The sequence below is a fragment of the Alligator sinensis genome, unplaced genomic scaffold, assembly GCF_000455745.1.
Source record: "Alligator sinensis unplaced genomic scaffold, ASM45574v1 scaffold1141_1, whole genome shotgun sequence".
Taxonomy (NCBI): Eukaryota; Metazoa; Chordata; order Crocodylia; family Alligatoridae; genus Alligator; species Alligator sinensis.
In genome coordinates this window covers 784772-805106 of record NW_005842650.1, presented here as the reverse complement: position 1 = coordinate 805106, position 20335 = coordinate 784772, and the positions used below count along the sequence as shown (strand labels likewise).

Below are 20335 nucleotides of genomic sequence, written 5' to 3'. Positions count from 1 at the left end.
TTTTTATAAAACACGTGTGGGTGTAACCACTAGTTAATATATATATATATATATATATATATATATAAAAAATATTCCTAATGTGTGAACTAGGAGACTTCACAGTTAGCTTAATCAAAGGAGAAATTACTCATAGTTCTCTGCTTATCTCTCCTTCAATCAAAAGAGAATCTTTTTCATAGGCCAGTCTAATGCTCAATTATTTCAGTTGAAAAAAACCAGTCGCAAGTACTTTGCCCTCATCTAAGGGATATTTTTAGATATGAACATTTATTAAAACAATCAGCCTCATCCCCTCAACAGAACTTACCTCCAGTTGTGCCAACTACCAAGGAATCACCAACTGGGCACATCACTCCTAAAAGTCCTGCTTGTAAAAGGAGAATCCCTGAAGTGAAACTGTCATGTGAAACAGCATTTGCCAGTGGTGTGGCATGAGTCCCAAAAGAATTGTTTTATAGTACAGGAGTACTCCCAATGGAGATGTAATTCAACAAAAAGGAATGCAATATTACACATGCACAGCTTAACTCGAAGAATATTTAGTATTATTAGGAACTGCTGTAAAATGTATATTGAATAAATACATGTAGCAAAATATAATAGAAGCCCTGGAGAAGTGGGGAAACCATGGAGAATACTCTCAGCTGGCTCCGTCACAGGCAGTAGACCTACACTGATTGGCAACAGCTGTGGATATTGTCTAAAACGTGTCTGCTGTCATCATTCCCTAGAGATATGCCAATCAGCTACCTCTCTTTCTGAGTGCAACATAATCCAGCCTAGAAATTATGCTTTCCAAGTTTGTGTGTTATTAATACTGATACATTAAGGTCCCTGCATATCTGGTCCCACAGAATTCCTAGTATTCTGTTCTTATATTCAGTGAATGAAACAGGTCACATAAACAAGTTACACAATTAAAACATTGTGGCAACAGGTAAATACATTCTAGGATTGTACAAAATGTTTATGAAATTAAAGACTACACCAATTAGATTATACCAGCAAAGAATTGACTATTAACTTACTCGGAAAACTTTCTCCACTCTTGCAATACTCTTCCCAAAGATGGTGCCCAGCTGATCTCCAATTCCAGCCAGCAAAAAGCCAAATAGTGGAATTCCAAAGATAGCATACAAAATGCAGAAAATTTTGCCTCCTTCAGTGCTTGGGGCAATGTTCCCGTACCCTGGAGAGAAAAATAATCATCAGAACTTCCTAATTCAGAGACGGCCTTTGGGGAAGCTAACTCATGGTTCCCATGAAGATGCCCATGCCATGGTGGAGCCCCTATTCTTCATTAGACAGCATATGCTGTGTAAACCTGTAGTGCACTGGGAGTCCAGGCCTACAATCCCACAGACAGGATCTAGCTCTGATTTTTAAATAGTATCCACTGTAGTTCAGAATGACTCATTTGTAATTCTGTTACCAACCTCTCTCTAAAGCACTGTTTCTCAACCTGTGGGTCATGACCCAAAAATGGGTCTTAAGAGTATATGAAAGGGTCACAAACAAACTTTAAAAGTGAATCCTCCTTTAAAGGAGAGAACTATGGGAAACTGTGGCTTTTCCCTTGCAGACTGGCAGGGTTCCAGCCCCCTCCACCTCCCACTGCCCCATACACCCACTCCCTGCCCCACGTACTGGGGGGCTGGGCCTGGGTCAGGACTGGCCATTAATGCTTACAAATGGGCCCTGGTACAAAAAAGGTTGAGAACCACTGCTCTGGAGGAGCAGCTTCCTAACCAAAGTTGCTATCGTTCAGCATGGTGGCTACTTAGTCTGCCACAGGAAATCCTTGGACTAGAGCCAGAGCCTGTACCCAGGCTCTTCCCATTGCTCCCTTATGGGAAAATGACTCATATTAGCATACCAATTCTCAGTTTCCAGCTCTGAATTACATGGCCTTTTTATCACAACGGCTGTATGAACTGCAACTTCCATCCCTTGGAGCCACGAGTCTTCAAATCAAAGTCTACTCTCTCTTTTATTCATTCAAGAGCTAGGAGCAGTGAGCACTGAGCTCCAGGCTGCTGAATGGACAGAGCTGAAGGGGAGTAGGCAGGAACGAGTCCCCCTTGCCTCACGGGTCCCTCCCCACCCAGCTACTCCAACTGGGGTATTGGAGGGAGTTGGGTGGGGCTATGAGGCGAGACAGCTCAGCTCCCACCCACCCCGGCCCCTGCAGCTCTGCCTGTTTTCAGCAGCCCAAAGCTCCATGCTGGCTACTCCCAGTTGCTGAATGGCCAGAGCTGAGGGGGAGGCCCCCCACCTCAGGGGGCCTGACCCAGCTCCCCACAATACCCCAGCCAGGATAGCTCGGTGGAGGCCCTGTTCCTTGCCTCCTCCCCACAGCTCTGGCTATTCAACAGCCAAGAACTCCCTCTCCTTTCCAGACAGTCCAGGGGGTAGGGTGGAGCTGGGCACCAACCCAGCCCTATCCCCATCACAAAAAATTAACTCTGGAGGGAACACAAGTTCCCAAAAGTGATCTAGTTTTGAGCACCTTAATATAATACCCGATTTAACCAGAGTTAATTTTTCACATGACCGGCCATTTTAAAAGTGCTCTGCAACCATGCACATGTGTTATGACATGGTTGTAGAGTGCTTTCAGGGGCCAGATTGCTCAAAAAAATATTTTTGTCTGCACCAATACTTCCTTTCTTCCCATTCCTCTGTGGCTATACATCTAGGAGCCAATATAGATCTCCATAGCTTTACTATCCATTGTGCCTCTATTCAGGAAGCATGTTTACTATCACAGATAAGGAACAAGTAATTAATACTATGACTGTTAAGATTTCTTTAGGATTTCCATGAAAAACCCTTTAACTTTGTGATTTGGCGACAACCATTTATTCTCCCACTAACAAACTATTACACATCCCAAAATCATATGAAGTACAAATTATTTAAAACTGCAAAGGAAAAATAATAATAGAATCTACATTGTAATTGAGTCACCAAGGCCCCGATTAGTGAAACCCGCTGGTCCTGATTCAGGTAAACATCCATATTCAGGAAAGGCATATAAACATGAAATTGAAGTTAAACATGGGTTTAAGTCAACGAAACTTTAGCATGTGTTCAACTGCTTGCCTATATCATGGCCAAGGACTGTAATATGCCATCTATGAAGTTCCAGAAAATTTTCTCTACAAAATGAATTCATGTGAGTTACAAAAGGCAGTGTTGAGCATTGGCTCTGAAACATTAAAACACTTGAGGGTGTTTGGTGATCTGGGGATAATATGAATTTGTGTCATGAACTGGATCAGTGGAATGTTATTTGATAGTAATCTATAGCCCATACCTGCCAGAGGAGAAACTTCAGTCATTCATTAAACCTTAATGATTGTCTATTCAGGGGGAAGCATCTTGGCACAGAGAGCTGACCAAAGCCTAGGAGAATCCGTTTTTTTCCAACATCTCTGCAAGGTGCCAGGGTTTGAAGAGTGGAAATTCCCAAATGTAAAATAAGGAAAGAAGATGTTGATGCTGTCCTTTGAAAATAAAGGTGAGTCAGAGACTCACAGAGGCACACAGGCAGAGAGGAACATGCTTTCATGAGGACAGGGGTAGTCCTTTTTAACTGATGGACTAGCCAGTTCAGACTTGAAATGGAAAGAGGATCTATGATTTGTATATAACAGTTTCTGTAGGAAAATCCTGGAACCCCTGCTGGAACCCTAACCTAAGTACAAGAATGCTCCAGTGTGGTAAAGGAGCGGAAGCAGATAAATGTGTTTAGGGTGTATTATTTTGTCTAGATCTCTGTATTTCTCATGTTCCATTGAAAAGAGTAACTTTATGTAGAGAGCTATACAATGTTTAGCTCTGCATGGAGTTTAACACTTATTCTGTGCCTGTGACAACTTAATGTGGTTGCAGCTCTACAATTGAGTGTGCTTAAGCTACTGAGTTATCATGGGGTAAGCACTGGTTATGGAGACCTACTGTGGCTGGACTCTGAGGCCACACTACCATGTCATGGCAACAGAGAGCCTGTGCCTAGGTGTGAGTAGAGAAACCAAGGGAAGAAACAATCCTGTAACCCACATAGTTCAATAGAAATGTTACAGCACACATATTCAGTGTTTTATAACCCTAGTATAGCAGGTAGGTACGTATCCAGGTAGGAGGAGCTCTACCAGGGTTACAAAAGGGTATATAAAACAGGGTTAATAAAAATATTTCATTCTAAACCAGGGGTGAGCAAAATACTGCCCAAAGGTCTTTGTTCAGCCCACAGAAGGTCCCTCAGCCCCACCTTGCCCAGGCACCATCCAGCCCTGGTGCATCCTGCCACTGGGAACACAGCAGGGTTGAGGTGGCTCTGCAGCTGAACTGTTGTTCTAGGCAGCCCAGGTGGCAGTGGCTCCTTCCAGCTGATGCTACCACTGGCTCCAGCCCCATGATACTGGTGGGGACCTTCACTGCACAGCCCCAACCCGGCGCACCCCATGCCTACTCTGGGTTCACCCATCCAGGCTCAGCAGTTTCAGTGTGGGACAGAAGCTACTTCACAGAGCAGGGGAGAAGCAGCCCCTCCCACCGCTGGCTGTTCCTGCTACAGCTGCCTTGGCCCTGCATGGGGCTGCCCTGAATCTCCTCTGTGCTGCCACTGCTGCCGCACTGGGCAGCCCAGAGGCAGCAGTGATGGTGCTGCAGAACCAGCCCTGCCCTGCTGCGTGCCAAGGGGAAGCAGGACACACCATGGGCAGGTGATGCAGAGCAAGCGTGGGGTGGGCTGGGGCAGGGCTGTGCCCAGGTTCTGGCTGATCTGCTCTGAGGGGGGTGAGTCCGGAGCAGTAGTGGGGCACATTGGGGCTGCACACTGTTCACGGTGGCGGGGAGGTGCAGCAGGGTGCATGGACACCAAGCTGTTGGAGGGCGGGAGCGGGTGCTGACTGGCTCACGGGAAGAATGTGCAGCGGGGGCGCTCACTTGCACACCTCACCATACCCACAAACCCTCTCCCACAAACCCCATAAGCACACCCTCCCCCACACACAATCACACACATCACAAACACTGCACCCATCCACTCCCTTTCCCCCACAAACCCCACACCCCTCCAGACACACACACCTGCATGCCTCTGGGGGGCGCCCTGCTCACTACTACAGGCACGCACATCACCACACCCATGCACCCACCCCCAACACACACCCCACACCCAGCAACCCCACACACCTCCAGTCACCTTTCCCCCACACACCCCACAGCTCCCCACACACCCCATAGTCACTCACACACACCCCTCCAAGCCCCCATACCTACCCACACACATCCACACACACCCACACCCACAGCTGCTCACAAAACCTATATCCCCCACCCCTTTCATACCCCCCACCCCACAATATACAAAAGTAAGACTTCATTTTGAGCTATTATGCAATCACCTCTATATACACAAAGCAAACACAGACAAATCAGGACATAAATATATTTTTAAATAAAATTAAAATATGTTATTGTAGATGTTTGATTTTGAGTACAGACAGGCAATCCCATTTAGCACTCTTAATCTGTTCCCCAAAAAAACCAAATGTTAAGCAGAACAGAGTTAAGCAAAAACAATTTTCCCATAAGAATTAATGTAAATAAATATAATTAATTACCAGGGCACCCAGCAACAGCAGTCCCCTCCATGCCGGGTGGCAGGTGGGGAGGGCAGTCATGGCCACAGTCACGATCACTCTGGGCAGCAGGAGTGGGGCACAGCATCCACGGCTCCTCCAATGCAAGTCATAGCACAAATCATAACCCAGCCGCGCCTGGCTGGGGCATTGGGTGCCAGACGAGCAGCTATGTAGTGCAGACAGGCTAAATTGCACAAGGCTGCACGCTGCCAATAACCGTTACCATGATAATGAAACTCACTGAGCGTTATAGCAAAATAGCACTAAGTGAAACCGTGTTAAGCAGGGTTTGCCTGTAATTTGGGGGTTTTTTTCAGTTCCAAGATGACAAACCCCCTTCCCAAAAGGAGTACTTCTGGGGGCAAGTGGAGTACTTATGGTGGCAAAGGTCAGTGGTTAAGCGGGGGGGCAGGACTTTTGGTCCCAGAGGGGGCACCTGTTAAGGGGCAGGACTAGACTTGCAGCCCTCGACAACTCACCAAAACTCATTAAGAAGCCGTCCACCTGAAATAATTGCCCGCCCTGGGCTAAACCACAAGTAAACTGAACCCATCTAGAGATTTCAAGGCAAATATAGGTAAAATTCCAAGATCTTTTCAATAAATCAGTTTAATGGCAGATGCCAATAAGAAGATACCCAAGTATAAATTTAAAACTCTTTGTTTTTATCTATTGGATAAACAATTATTTAGGGAGTTTTCAAAAACATTTCATTCAGAATCTTTGTTTTCTTCTTTCCTATGTTTACAGCTAAAATGCAATACACAGGTGGATACACCCGTGTGTGTACACATATACACACAACATCACTTTCTTATGCCCATTCCAATTGCAATCTAATGGCAAAGTTAGAATAAAAGAATAAAAGAGATAGGTTGATCCCAATAGCAGGATTTCTGAGACCTTGCAGAATTTGTGGGATATATTTTATAGCTTTAACTCCATAGAATTGTATCAGAATTTGCACTACAGATTTCCACAGTTTAATTCATGGTCACAGGATTTTCAGAATATTTGTTTGCACAACCAGCCATTCGTGGGGTGTGTATTATGACACTAATACAGCAAAGCACTTCAGTATGCGCTTAAATTTCCCTGACAGAAGTGCTCTGCTGCATCTGACTCCTTATTCATGATTTAAAATAAGAATCATGTGGTACAGCTATTGCCTGCCATGTGGGAGACCTGGGTTCGGTTCCCAGCTAGGGCACCAGAGTGTTGAGTTGCTTGCAAAAGGAAATCCTCACTAGGGAGTGGGTTCCCCTCACCTCTTGATGGGAACAGAAGAAGGACAGATTGAAGTCCTATGGGTCAGATTACAAGGGGGTAGGAGTGAAATGGACTTGATAGTGGGGGTCTACTACAGACCCCCACACCAGGAGGAGGAGTTAGACCTAGAATTCTCAAAAAAGCTCTCAAAGGCAGTACGTTCAAAGGACCTAGTGGTCATGGGTGACCTAAATTACCCAAACATCTGGTGGGAGGAGCAATCTGCCAGGTCTGCCCATTCTCGTAGGTTCCTAACCTGCATACAGGACCTGCGCCTAATACAGGAGGTATGCAGTTCCACTAATGCTGTATTTGACTTGGTGCTGGCTACAGGGGAGGACTTGGTGGGAGATCTACAGGTACAAAGTCACCTAGGGGATAGTGACCACCGGTTGATAGGATTCACTATCTGGCAAAAAGAGGATGGCCAAAGCAGATATTGAACTCAAGTTGGCAACAAAGATTAAGAGTAACAAAAAGTCCTTCTTTAAGTACATAGGAAGCAAAAAGAAGGCACGGAGTAATGTAGGGCCTCTACAGAATGGTCTAGGGCAACTCGTAACAGACAGAATGGATAAAGCAGAGCTTTTAAATGACTTCTTTGCATCTGTGTTCCTGGACATGGATAGAAACACGCTTCCCAATAAAACTTTAGTCTGGCATGAGAGAAATACCAACCCACCTACGGTTAGCACTGACCTAGTGAAGGGGCACTTGGAGGGGTTGGACATATTTAAGTCAGTGGGCCCCAATGATCTTCACCCAAGGGTACTAAAGGAACTGGCCGGTCATAGCGAAACCACTGGCACAACTGTTTGAGCGCTCGTGGCATTCAGGACAGGTCTGGTCAGGTCAGACTGGAAAAGGGTCAATGTGGTCCCTATTTTCAAGAAGGGGAGGAAGGAGGACCTGGGTAACTATAGGCCAGTTAGCCTCACCTCTATTCTTGGCAAGACCTTAGAAAAAATCATAAAGGATCACATTTGTGTGGGGCCAGCAGGTAATACAATATTAAGGGGCAACCAGCATGGGTTTATAGCAGGCAGATCCTGCCTGACTAACCTGGTCTCTTTTTATGACCAGGTCACAAGGTGCTTAGATACAGGGGTGAAGGTAGATGTTATCTACTTGGACTTTAAAAAGGCTTTCAAAACAGTGTCGCACTGAATTCTTAGAAGCAAACTGAGTAGCTGTGATGTGGATTTTTTCACAGTAAGGTGGGTTAAAAACTGGCTTATGAAATGCACCCAGAGAGTGGTGGTGGATGGGGTGGTTTCCCCCTGGAGAGATGTGGGCAGTGGTGTTCCCCAGGGCTCTGTCCTTGGACCAGTACTGTTCAATATCTTCATCAGTGATTTAGATGAGGGGGTTGAAAGCACTCTATCCAAATTCTCAGATGACACCAAACTATGGGGCACAGTACACACACTGGAGGGCAGGGAGCAAATCCAGGCAGATTTGGATAGACTGGGGAAGTGGGTGGATCAGAATAGGATGCAATTTAACAAGGATAAGTGCAAGGTGCAGCACCTGGGGAGAAAGAATCTCCAGTACACCTATAGACTGGGAAGTACCATTCTGAGTACCACCGCAGTGGAAAGGGATCTCAGAGTCTTGGTCAACGCAAAAATGAACATAAATCACCAATATGATGAGGTAATAAGTAAGGCTAACTGCATTCGTTCTTGCATTAGTAGGAGCATCATGAGCAGGTCTAGGGAGGTGATACTTCTCCTCTATGCGGCATTGTTCAGGCCACAGTTGGAGTACTGCATCCAGTTTTGGGTGCTACACTTCAAGAGAGATGTGGATAACCTTGAGAGGGTTCAGAGAAGGACTAATCATAATATGATGAGGTAATAAGTAAGGCTAACTGCATTCGTTCTTGCATTAGTAGGAGCATCATGAGCAGGTCTAGGGAGGTGATACTTCTCCTCTATGCGGCATTGTTCAGGCCACAGTTGGAGTACTGCATCCAGTTTTGGGTGCTACACTTCAAGAGAGATGTGGATAACCTTGAGAGGGTTCAGAGAAGGACTAATCATATGGCTGAGGGCCTGCGGGTAAGATCCTATGAAGACAGACAGAGGGACCTGAATCTCTTCAGCCTCCTCAAGAAAAGGCTGATAGGTGATCTTGTGGCTGTCTACAAACTCATCATGGGGGAGGTCAGCAGGGAATAGTGGATACTCTGTTTACCAAGGCACCCCTCGTGGTTACTAGAAATAATGGCCACAAACTAAAGGAGAGTAGATTTAAATTGGATATCAGGAAGAAATTCTTTACGGTGTGGGTTGCCAAGATATGAAATGGGCTTCCAAGGGAGGTGGTGCTTTCCCCTACCTTGGAGGTGTTCAAGAAAAGATGAGACAGGCACCTAGCTGGGGTTATTTAACCCCAGCGCTCTTTCCTACCTAAAGCAGGGGGTTGGACTCGATGACCTACAAGTTCCCTTATGGCCCTAGAAATCTATGGAATCTATGAAATCATGTTCATACAAATAGAGGGTAGAATTCTATTCCAGTCTGCATGTTGAAATAGCAACTTTCTAGCCACATAGGGCACTGACAGACGTGAAAATAAAAAAGCTTTACTGGAAGGGGTAGCACATTAGTTTGACCTGGCTCCACAGCATCTATATAGATTGGGTGCTTCAGCAGGGCTTTTTGGTGCTCTTATCTAAAGTTGATTCAACCAGCTATTAGACAAAAGTGCCAGAAAGCCCCACTGAAGCACTCAGTCTATACAGACATTGGGCCACCTGGGTCAAACTAATGCAATACCTCTTCTGGACATGCGCTGTGCTTGGCGCAGGGACACACTGAGCTTAAAGTAAAGCACCATTTGCGGGGTTTTCCATGTCTGTAAGCAACTGTAAGTGGCATTTTTGGCAGGTAACAATTTCATTTCCCCTGCAGTGTGAATGCATAAGCCTGTGTGTGCAGAATGAGCATACTTAATAGGCAATGTACTGGCCAGGCAGGTACCTAGATGCACACACACTCCCATTCTGGACACATACCTGCATGTAGGTCATAAAATATAGCTGGTCAGAAACCTATGACTGGGAATGTTGATAGCTGATTGCTTTGATCACTTTCCCAGGAAGCAGGAGACCCAAGTTCTTGAACCCCCTTGCCCACAGATGGTTAAATCTGCATCCATCCAACTTCCTAGCCCAGTGTGGTAACCACTGTGCTAGAGAGTTATCCAGATATTTCTCCAGTGCTCCTTTTGAAGCTGAGCCACTATTCCTTTGATTTAACAATCATTAGATAAAGTGGACAGAGAGCAGTGAGGAAGCTTTGGTCCCAGTGGGACCAATGGTGTAAGTCAAAGCACAGGACCACCTCCCAGAGCAGCAGCCATCTCATTGACCCACAAACCTGCTGGTCTGGGCTTTTCCTTCTGGCTCCATATTCCCAGTGGGCCAGCTTCAAAATGAGCAGCAAAGAAGGGACTGTGTAATGCCTAACCTGTGGCGAGAGCACTGTGCTGGGAAGTCAGACAGACGCAGATTCAACCCCTCTCTAAGTGAGAGGCTTTAGAACCTGAGTTTTCAGCTTCCTGGGCAAATGCTCTAACTACTTAGCTACTGGGGTTAAAATATGGTAGGGCCTCACCACCCATGTCATTTGCCTAGAAGACACACATGCAAAGCCATGTATGTACCCAGACAGTGTGGAACCCTACTGTGCATGCTCCATCTACATACTCATACCTACTCATCCACAGAGAAAAGCCACAGCCAAGAACAGCCAGGTAGAGGACCTGAAAACAACCATTTATATGCACAAGGGGAATAGAATTCCACCCTTAGTAGGCAACTGTCAATCCTCTACATCATGGTATACACATAAGAGGTCTAGTCAGATGCCTGATGAATCCATTTGTGGCTGACAAGCCCAATTCAAGAGCGATGCAGCATTTCACAGATCCATATGTTGTCTGAGTTGGAGCCCAAATTTACAGCATGCTGCTTTCTTCTTTCTTGCTCTGCTTCCATCCTTTGGATCAAAGCCACTTCATGTTGAGCTGCACCCAGTGCCAGATGTTCCCTCCAGATCAGATGGGGTTCTGCACGCTCCTCTCAGCTTTCTATGTTGATGTTAAATGACTTCATATACTTTTTGCACACATCGTGGTACCTCCCCAGAGGGCAATATTGCTTTCTAGAGCTGTCTCAAATTTTATTATAAAAAATATTCTTGGGGATATGGTCTTCTCCCATTCTCCTGACACAGCTGAGCCATCACAACCTCCTCTTCTTGATAGCAGTTTCTAAGTGCGACAGTTCTGTGCACTCCAGTGCCTCTGTGTTTGGCATTCTGTCTTCCCACTTTATTTTCAGGATCTTATGCAGACATCTCATGTAGAAGCTGTTCAGTCTCTTGATATGCCTAGCATATGTAGTTTATGTTTCTGAACCATAAAGCAGGGATGACAGCACACAAGTCTCATAGATTCGTATCTTCACCTTAGTTGGCAGTTTGCTGTTATTCCATGCATGTTTCTGTAATAGCCCAAAATTCTTAGCTGCCTTTCTGATTTTGTTAGTCAGTTCAGTCTGAATGTTACAATTCCTCCTGATTGTAGAACCCAAGTAGCAAAAACTGCCAATGACACCAAGAGATTTATCCTTCACAATGCTGTCGGGTATTGGATGTTTCACCCCTTGGTATATTATCACAGACTTCTTGAGACTAATAACCATCCCAAACCTCTTGCATGATTCAAATAATCTGCCCAAGGCATTTTGCAGGGAAGATACACTGTGGGCAACCAAGGAAATCTCTCAGAACCAGTTATTCCACCTTGGTTTTCACTCTAAACCTTGCGATGTTGAACAAGCCTCCATGTAGTTTTGTTCAAAGATAAATACCATCGCTGCTGTCACTGAATGCATAAAGGAATGAAAAGTGTCGGGACCGAGGGTCGGTCTAAGGCTATGGCCAGTAGCCCAGACCGTCAGGTGTGGTTTTTCCATGACGGAGTAGAGTTAGGCACGGAAGCGTATTGGTTTTACAAAGAAAGCTTTACTTACACTGCCGATGGTCACAGTGCAGGGAGGAAACTTGCTTGAGTTTGCAGTTGCACACAGACAAACACAAATGAGATCTCTTCCGAACCGAACCGAGATGAGTCGTCGATATACGACTCCACGAGCGCTTCACACGGGGGATACGTCAAATTCACACTATGACAAGGAGTGGCTAAGAGCTCCACCAAGACACGGGGAGTTTGCTAGGCTCCACAGCGCGCTCAGAGTTCTCCAGGAGATGGTTGTGGAGTCCTCCAACTGGGGCGGAAACTGCTCTAACCTTTTATCCGGCTAGCGAGCCAATTGCTAGCTGCCACGTAGGAATAATTTAGAATCAGCCAATAACGGGGTACAAATTTGCATGTGTGTGGTGGGAACTCTTTGCACCGGGGTTTTCTCTCTGCAGCTGAGAAATCCACCGTGCAAAGAAAGCTCCATGTGACAGGAAAATTCCAATGTGCCGAGGCACTAAAAATCATTGGGTTATGACAAAAAGTAGAGGTTAAAAAGCGTGGAGACTAAGACACACCCCTGTTTCACCTCACTGTTGATATTAAAGGTGTTTGATTCTTTGTTTTCATACACTACAGTTGCCTTCATAAATTGATGTAATGAATGAATGATGTTCAACAGTTCAGGGGGACAACCCTGTTTCTTTAGATCAGTAAAACCCTGTCTGTTGACTGTTTTGAAGGCCTTTGTCAGATCAATGAAGGCTATGTACAATGGTATTTATTTTTCTCAACACTTCTCCTGTAGTTGCTGGGCCAAAAATATCATATAAATGGTACAGTGTCCTGAGTGAAAACCACGTTGACTTTCAGGATAGATTTTTCACCTAGAGATTACAGCCTAGGGAGCACGATGTTAGTGACAATTCTTCCCATGAGGTTCAACAGGGAGATACTGCTATAGTTGTCACAGTTGCTTCTATCCCACTTGTTTTTGTATAATTGTACAAACCAAGCAGCTTTGAAATCTTGTGGTATTGCTTCCTTTTTCCATCAGATAAGGATAACTTTATGAAGCTTTCAAAATAATTCAACGTTGGCACATTTATAGATTTCAGCAGGCAAATAGCCATTGCTGGATGCATTGTTCCCAGGAATTGATTTAATGGATTTCTGCAAATCTTCTAATGTAGACTCATTGTCTAAATCTATCATAACTTCAAACTGTGGTAATCCTTTGAGCTCTTCATGTTTGATTTCAGTCTCACTGGAGTTTATATAATTCCATAGTGTTCAATCCAACACTCAAGTTGCTTTTGTTTATCAATAAATAATAAAGTGATAATATAACACAATTTACATCAGACACGATTTAAAAAGGTCATTGTTTGCCAATGATTACTCTACAGTGGTACTAAAAACAGAACAATATATATGAGTGTGCAGTGTTATGCAGCCACACAAAAAGTGAACATGGTTTAGGGATGCCTCAATAGAAGCATTTGGTGCAAAACACAGGAGGTGATAGTGCCTCTCTACTCAGCACTGGTTAGGCTTCCTCTGGAGTACTGTGTGCAGTTCTGGGCTCCACATTTTAAAAGGATGTAGAGAAGTTAGAGAGGGTCCAGAGGCAGGCTACAAAGATGATCAAGGGCTTGGAAGGCAAGTCATACAAGAAGAAGCTGAAGGAGCTGGGCAAGTTCAGCACCCCCCACCCCAGTTCAGAGATCAGCCACAGGGGGACCCCAGATGCCCCCCCAGACCCAGGAGGCACGATTTGCAAGCCGGGGTGGCATGGGAGGCTCCCCCACACACTCCCTGGTGGACCCAGAAGTAGACTGGAAGTGCTTCTGGTCCACTTCTGGGTCTGCTGCCAAGCGCACTGAGGAGCTCCCCGTGCTTCTGTGGGACACTCCATGCACCCCAGCATTGCAGTACTCACGAGCCTCCTGCTACCTAGAGGTATGTAGAAAAAACATTTAAAGCTGTGTCTATGTCCAAATCTTTCCAAATCAACTCGGAGGGTTCTGATTCGATTTGGAGAGATTAAAGGGTCCTCTGATTTGATTCGGATTCAGAGACTCAGCCACCAAACTGAGCCAACTCTCTGCCAAATCCTGCCAAATCGAATCAGGGACCAAAGCTTCACACAGCTCTACTCTCCATCACTTGAGGTGTTCAGCAAAAAGGTTGAACAGCCACTGGTTGGGGATAAGCTATGCATAACTATGCCTATTTTCTACCATAGGAATTTCCCATGCTTCTGGGCCTTTCTGGTTGTTCCTGCCCCTCCCCCTCCTTTTTCTGCTATATGTGTCACAGTGTTTTTAAGCCTTGCTAGACACATTTGGTGCTGGCTACAGCCAAGTCTGGGGACTTCAACTGGGGTGTGTCAATGCTCCTGCTGGGACTTAAAGCCAAAGGATCCTGGCCAGAGGTTTTTGCCCCTCCACCACTTGGGGTGCAACAACACCACACTTGGGGTCAGGAAGGAATTTTACCCCCTGGTCAGATTGGTATAGACTGTGGGGTTTTTGCCTCTCTCTGTAGCAGGTGGTGTGGTCCTCTGCCCGAGACCCTTTGAGCATACATTGACAACATTTTATAGAAGCAGGACATTGGCTGTCATGGCTCCCCTACTTTACCTGTGGCAGAGTAGGGTGTTAGGTCTATGTTGTGTCAGAGTTGAGGGTAGTCTTATGTAGAGTTTAGATTAAGGGTGTATGGGATGGTTTGGATAGGGATGATCCTGCCTTAGGAAGGAGTTTGGACTAGATGACCTCTGGAGTACCCTTCCAGCCCTACTTCTCTATGACTCTATAAAGTAGGAAGTAACAGGGGTAAGTCTGATACCACCATGTAGCAACAGTTGGTAAATGTTGATTTCTTAATGGCAACTATAGCTGCACTTAAATAGAGCTTTATATTACCGAAGCATCATACAGCTATTAGATAAATAGTATTTTTATTAATTTTATCAATTAACCATCTTTTCAATTACTGGTTTTCCTCTGAAAAAACAGCTGCTGGGAAAGTCATAGCTCCTCAAGTGAATGTCCTCAGAAAAACAGGGACTAAGAATAAAAATCATGGGAGCCTAAAGCATGTTAACATATATTTATAGATAGATATATCTGTCTAGATCTAGATAGATAGATAGATAGATAGATGTTAACTGCGGAACTGCTTGCCATAAGGTGTCACTGAGGCCAACTTCTAAATAGGAATTTTTAAAAGGATTAGCTAAACATATATGGATAATTGGTACATTCAGGCTGTGTCTACATGAGATGCTGACTGTGCAGAGGCCTGTGACTACTGTGCAGTAGCATTGCATGGCAGGAAGTGTGATGCAATGCAACTGCGTAGTGGTCATGAGCTACTGCACAGTCAGCATCACAAAACAGCCATTCCTCAGCATGACTGCACAGTAACTCCAGTTACTGTGCACTCATTTAGTACTTGTTTATACTTGTTTATACAAGTACTAAATGACTGTGTAGTAACAACTATAGTGTCTCACAGTTGCAATGGATATGATATTCAAAATCCAAGGGATATACATGCTCAGGCTCCAGGGCATAAGCTATCAACTAAGTGATGTGGTTAGAAAGAAATTAGCCTCATGAGCAAACGATTCTGTAATTAACAAGTACCAGGTTTCCTGCTCCTTTCCCTGAAGTACCTGACACTGGTCATTGATCTTTAGAAATAGAGCTAATCTGTGTAGGTACAGTCAAAGAGGGAGCCATGCTAGGTGAAAAAGCAGACTTGTAAAACTGTACAACTATTGGTGCTACTTACTTTCTGATTAATCTTGCTTTCTTGAACTCATTATATAAGCAATTGTTGAGGTCTATCCTATGGCTTAATTTGATACACCACAAAATGATACAGTTTGAGCATCCAGAAAAGTTCATTTCAACTGATTTTCCATCTCTCTGTGTTCTACTGAATCTTACTTGATCCTCCCAGTCTTAGTGTGACCATGTACTTTAAAAGATTAATTTACCTATGGTTGTGATGACTGTTCCAGCAAAGAAAAAGGCACTTCCTAGGTCCCAGTGACTGCTGTTGTTGGATGAGTTTCCTATGGGACTGACTCCTGCATTATCAGCATCAATGGCATGCTGCAAAAAAGAGATAACAAATCAGCACAAATACCTTGCTGAATATGGTATAAGCAGAAGCAGATCCTAAACTCTGGCTCCACGCACCAGTTGAAAAAACTTGGATCCAAGCTTCATAGCTGACATTAAATAAATAGACAAGCAAACAAACAAAAATTATGCATGGAGTGCAGCATCCTTCTATCCCCCAAATATTCTACAGACTTAAAGAAGTATCAAAAGAGAACAAAAATAAATAATATAGGGGATTGAGACATATTTCCAAGAAATATGGAAATATAATGGAGACAATGAGATTCACTAAATCTGAGTCAAAACTTGCAGAAGACAGTTTATTCTATTGGTGAACAGGAATAAGTATGATGGTAACAGAAATGATCAGGGTAGTAAATAGCATAATGTTCATGAAGTCCACTGAATAGTCTGCCAAGAGTTGTAATTCCCAGGCACTTAATAAATTTGTTCCCAATAAATTAATTATTATTACTGATAATTTATTAATTTTAGTTAAGCAAAATGTTGTTACCATGTTATGCCAAACAAACTATAAAATACTTCATTTGAAAAAAAAACAAGGAGGACACCTTAAGAACAATATATTGTATCAACTCTGTTACCATCAGGAAATTGCCACTTGTCACTATGATTCACACATCATTGACCCTTGAGATTTCACAGCAGAAATGATGACCCAGGTAAGATCCTCCTCTCTCAAAATCACAGAGGCCAGAATTACCACCTAACATAAATCTCAGCCTTCCTCAGTATCTGACACACAGATAAACAATTTGGGGTTTTGTTCGATAGATGACAGTACTGCCTATACACAGCAGCAGTATGTAGATGTTCATTTCTGGTTAATGGATTGTTCCCAATGGTAATAAAAATGTGCAAGGAGATTGGCAGTAGGAATGGAAGGAATTGGGCTAAAGCTGCTATAGATGTTAACAGAGAACCCACCTCTGATTATGTTAGTCTCTACATATTTCTGTATCAGTGCAACCATGTAATTTAACATAATCTAATGAGACATCACAGCTCCAGAGGGAATTTAGTATTTGTTTGTTGCTAAGCTGTGTAGTGTGCAAAAGTAGCAGGGAAATACCTGCCTCAGTGGGCTTAAATCATAACTTTGTGTTTTGTTTTTGTTTCTGACAATGTTAAAGTGCTATTTCCGGAGACCTCATCTACCAATTTCATCTTCCAGCTTTACAATAATGATTGACAAATTTGCATCTCTGCATCTGACCACCCCTCCAATCCTATATCTTGACTCATCTCTCTGGTTAGACCACTGAAAACTTAGTATTAACATGACCAAAAGTAAAGTTGAATTCTGCTCCAAAAATCTCTCCAGTGCTCCAGCACTCAGCCTAAGGAACCACCTCAACTTTCTCTCATCTCTCATATCCAGGAGGTATCCAGATCTTGCAGGTATTTTTCATACAATATTTCTACCATGCAACTTTTCTCATTCTTAACATAAACTACCATGAAGTCCATCATCATCTTTCGTTCTGATTGTAACATCCCCAGCCTCTAGTAATGCAAAAACCACCACTTTATCACCTTTCTTATTCATCAATCTGATTGTGCCATCCTGCTCTTTGTATCCTTTTCCTTTACATTGTTGCCACATTACCTTCAAGCATCTCCTATCTCATTCCCTGTTCCACTAACATCTCATTATTCCATTTCCCCTCTTTTTTCAAAATCATCTCTGTGCTTTCTTCCATGTCGAACCTGTGCTTGGAATGCCGCTCATAATGTCACTTGATACTCCTTGAAATCTTTACTGAGACCCATATCCAGTGCATTTCCCATTTCCACAACACTTGAAAGGGAGTGCCCACAACACTTTTAAGAAAGGTTGTCATTTGTTTCTCCCATGGGGTAACATCTCATTAACATGGAGGAAGGGTGTCAAATATTGAGGAAGAGGCCTAACAACGCAAAGATTGAAGCTGAGCATAGGTATTGGAGGAAAAAAAAGCTGAATTAAAGAGATAGGGAGAAATGTAATGTGTTAAATAAGAACAAACATAAACACAATTAACTGCAGATGCAGGTCTCATCATCCTGATTGCTTCTTTTGGAAAACAGATTAGTAATTCCACATATATCATGCTGAATTTAAATGGATGATAAGACACTAAGGAAAAATGCATCAAAGAATATAGTTGAAATACAGGACCAATTGAAGTGAGACAAATGAGGACTAAACAGGTAGGCTTGTGAGAGATGATAAAATAACCAAGAGATATGGTTGTTAAGAACGACGTGTTCTAGGACTAAGCCTCTTGAAGTTATCCATAACACTATAGGCATTACCATCATCTAAATAATGAATAGTAGGAATGAACTATTATGGAGGTGCCCAACCTCCTGTTCTTTCCTGATCAGTGGTTTCCAAGGATTTATAATTCATTCCTTTTAAACTGTGTGAGACTGAAATTTACTGGCATACAGAAGCTATGAGTGCAGAAAGTATTGGTTTATGTACCCAGAAGAGTGTAAATCAGGCTGACAGACTGGTTATTCAAACAGGCCATGACATTGTCAGTCACCTTGTTGTGTTACTTGTGCCTGGGAATACTTGTCTTTCCCTTGTGGGCATGAGAATAGTCTGGACCAATGGTAATGCCCAAGTCATGTCCAGTGTCACATAGACTATCAAGTCTGTGCAGCTGAAGATGCAAGTCCCTCTGGCAGCAGCGCTGTGTTGCTGCAATGCAGAAGAATTCTGTTGCAATGGGTAGCTCTTTGTCTTGTCCCTTCACATGACCACATGTTTCAGTCTATCACAGGAGGCTTCTCTGTGCTGTGATTGATTTCCTCTAATTTATAAACCGGCAACTATCCCAGGCAGTAGGTGCACAACTCATACTGCAATGGGGCTCGACCTTCTCAGCTGCCCTCCAGCCCTTTTATGACTGGCAGCACCTGGTTGACAGCCATTGTTGGTGCTCATTCAACTTAGCTCAGTGCTTCACAACCAGGTGTTGCTACCTCCAGAGAGCACTGCACCCTGCCAGCTACACAGCCAGCCAGGAAAGAGCTGTAGCATGTGGACACACGCCTCCTGAATTAGGGCTCTGATCAGCCTCAAGCAGACAGGAGCTGCTTCATGCTGTGTAGCCCGTCCCTGTCCAGCCCCTCCTACACTCCTTCTGGGAATAGAGGCACACAGTTGGAACTGTTTCACATACTTCTGTTTGCAGGAGGAGCGTGAGAGACCAGAAAGGGCTACAACCCAGCAGACACATCCTGCCTGCTTTAGGCTGATCAGAGTCCTAATGAACTAGGAGTGCTCACAGGGCAGGTTTACCTGGCTATTGCCATGGCATCAGCACCAACATTGGGGCACCCCTGAGGGGAGCAGTTCTTGGCATAGCTGCATTAGTACAATAGCAAGAGCTATCTTCTTTAAAGGGATAGTAGACTGAGACTCACTGGCCATGTCTACACATGTGCTTTACTTTGGAGTAGACTAATTAGCTGCAGAGTAAGGCATCACCATCTATACATGCAATATTATTAGGATGCATTCAATTAATTAACACCGCCATAACATAGTACTGTCCTCAACAGTAATTAACTGTGATTAAACAAACACATAGCTGCTGACCACAGGCATAAATTGTGCCAGCCAGAAAGGGACCAGACTCCTGTCTGCCACCTAGCCACGTGGCTCTGCACTTTCAGTACTCTCATGCCCCAGCCAGACACTCCACCACCCAGTGCCACCACCTGGAGCACAGGACAGAGTAGGGCAGGAGCAGCCCTGCCAAAAACTGTTCTGCCCTGAAACAAATTACTGTTGTCCTGGGCCCACATGTAGACACTGTGCCCAGAAGTAGTATACTCTGGCTCAAACTTCTCTGGAGTTTATTGCTTCAAATTAATTGCATGTGTAGATGCTCCCATTGGGGGCATCTACACATTCATTAATGTGCAGTGGTTACTGCACATTTAGTTTAGTATTGGCTTAATGAAGTACTAACTAAATGCAAAGTAACTACAGTTACTGCACAGTAGCACCAGCACATGGTTTTTTAGCGACGCTTACTGTGCAGTATCCTAATACTACTGCACAGTAGCATATTAGCATGGCTTTTGCCTGGTATGCTACTGTGCAGAGTTATTAGGCTACTCCACATAAAGCATCTCATGTAGACACGTCCACTATATATAATGAAATGTCCAAAACATTGGACCGGATAACCAAGTATTGGTTTTGGCTTGAATGTTAATTTAGCCAATCTGGGTTTCAGGGTCCTAATCTAT

At 44.1% G+C, this 20335-nt stretch overlaps 1 protein-coding gene across 1 annotated transcript in view; it reads right to left on the bottom strand.

Annotated features, from left to right (window-relative positions):
- The window catches only part of KCNK10 (potassium two pore domain channel subfamily K member 10), a 98380-nt gene that overhangs the window by 48946 nt on the left and 29099 nt on the right, over window positions 1-20335 (bottom strand). The window contains exons 3-4 of the mRNA XM_006033666.3: window positions 15931-16048; window positions 1032-1192 (exon numbers count right to left, since the gene is read on the bottom strand). Coding sequence (XP_006033728.2) covers window positions 1032-1192; window positions 15931-16048 — 279 coding nt within the window. The remainder of the gene's footprint in view (window positions 1-1031; window positions 1193-15930; window positions 16049-20335) is intronic.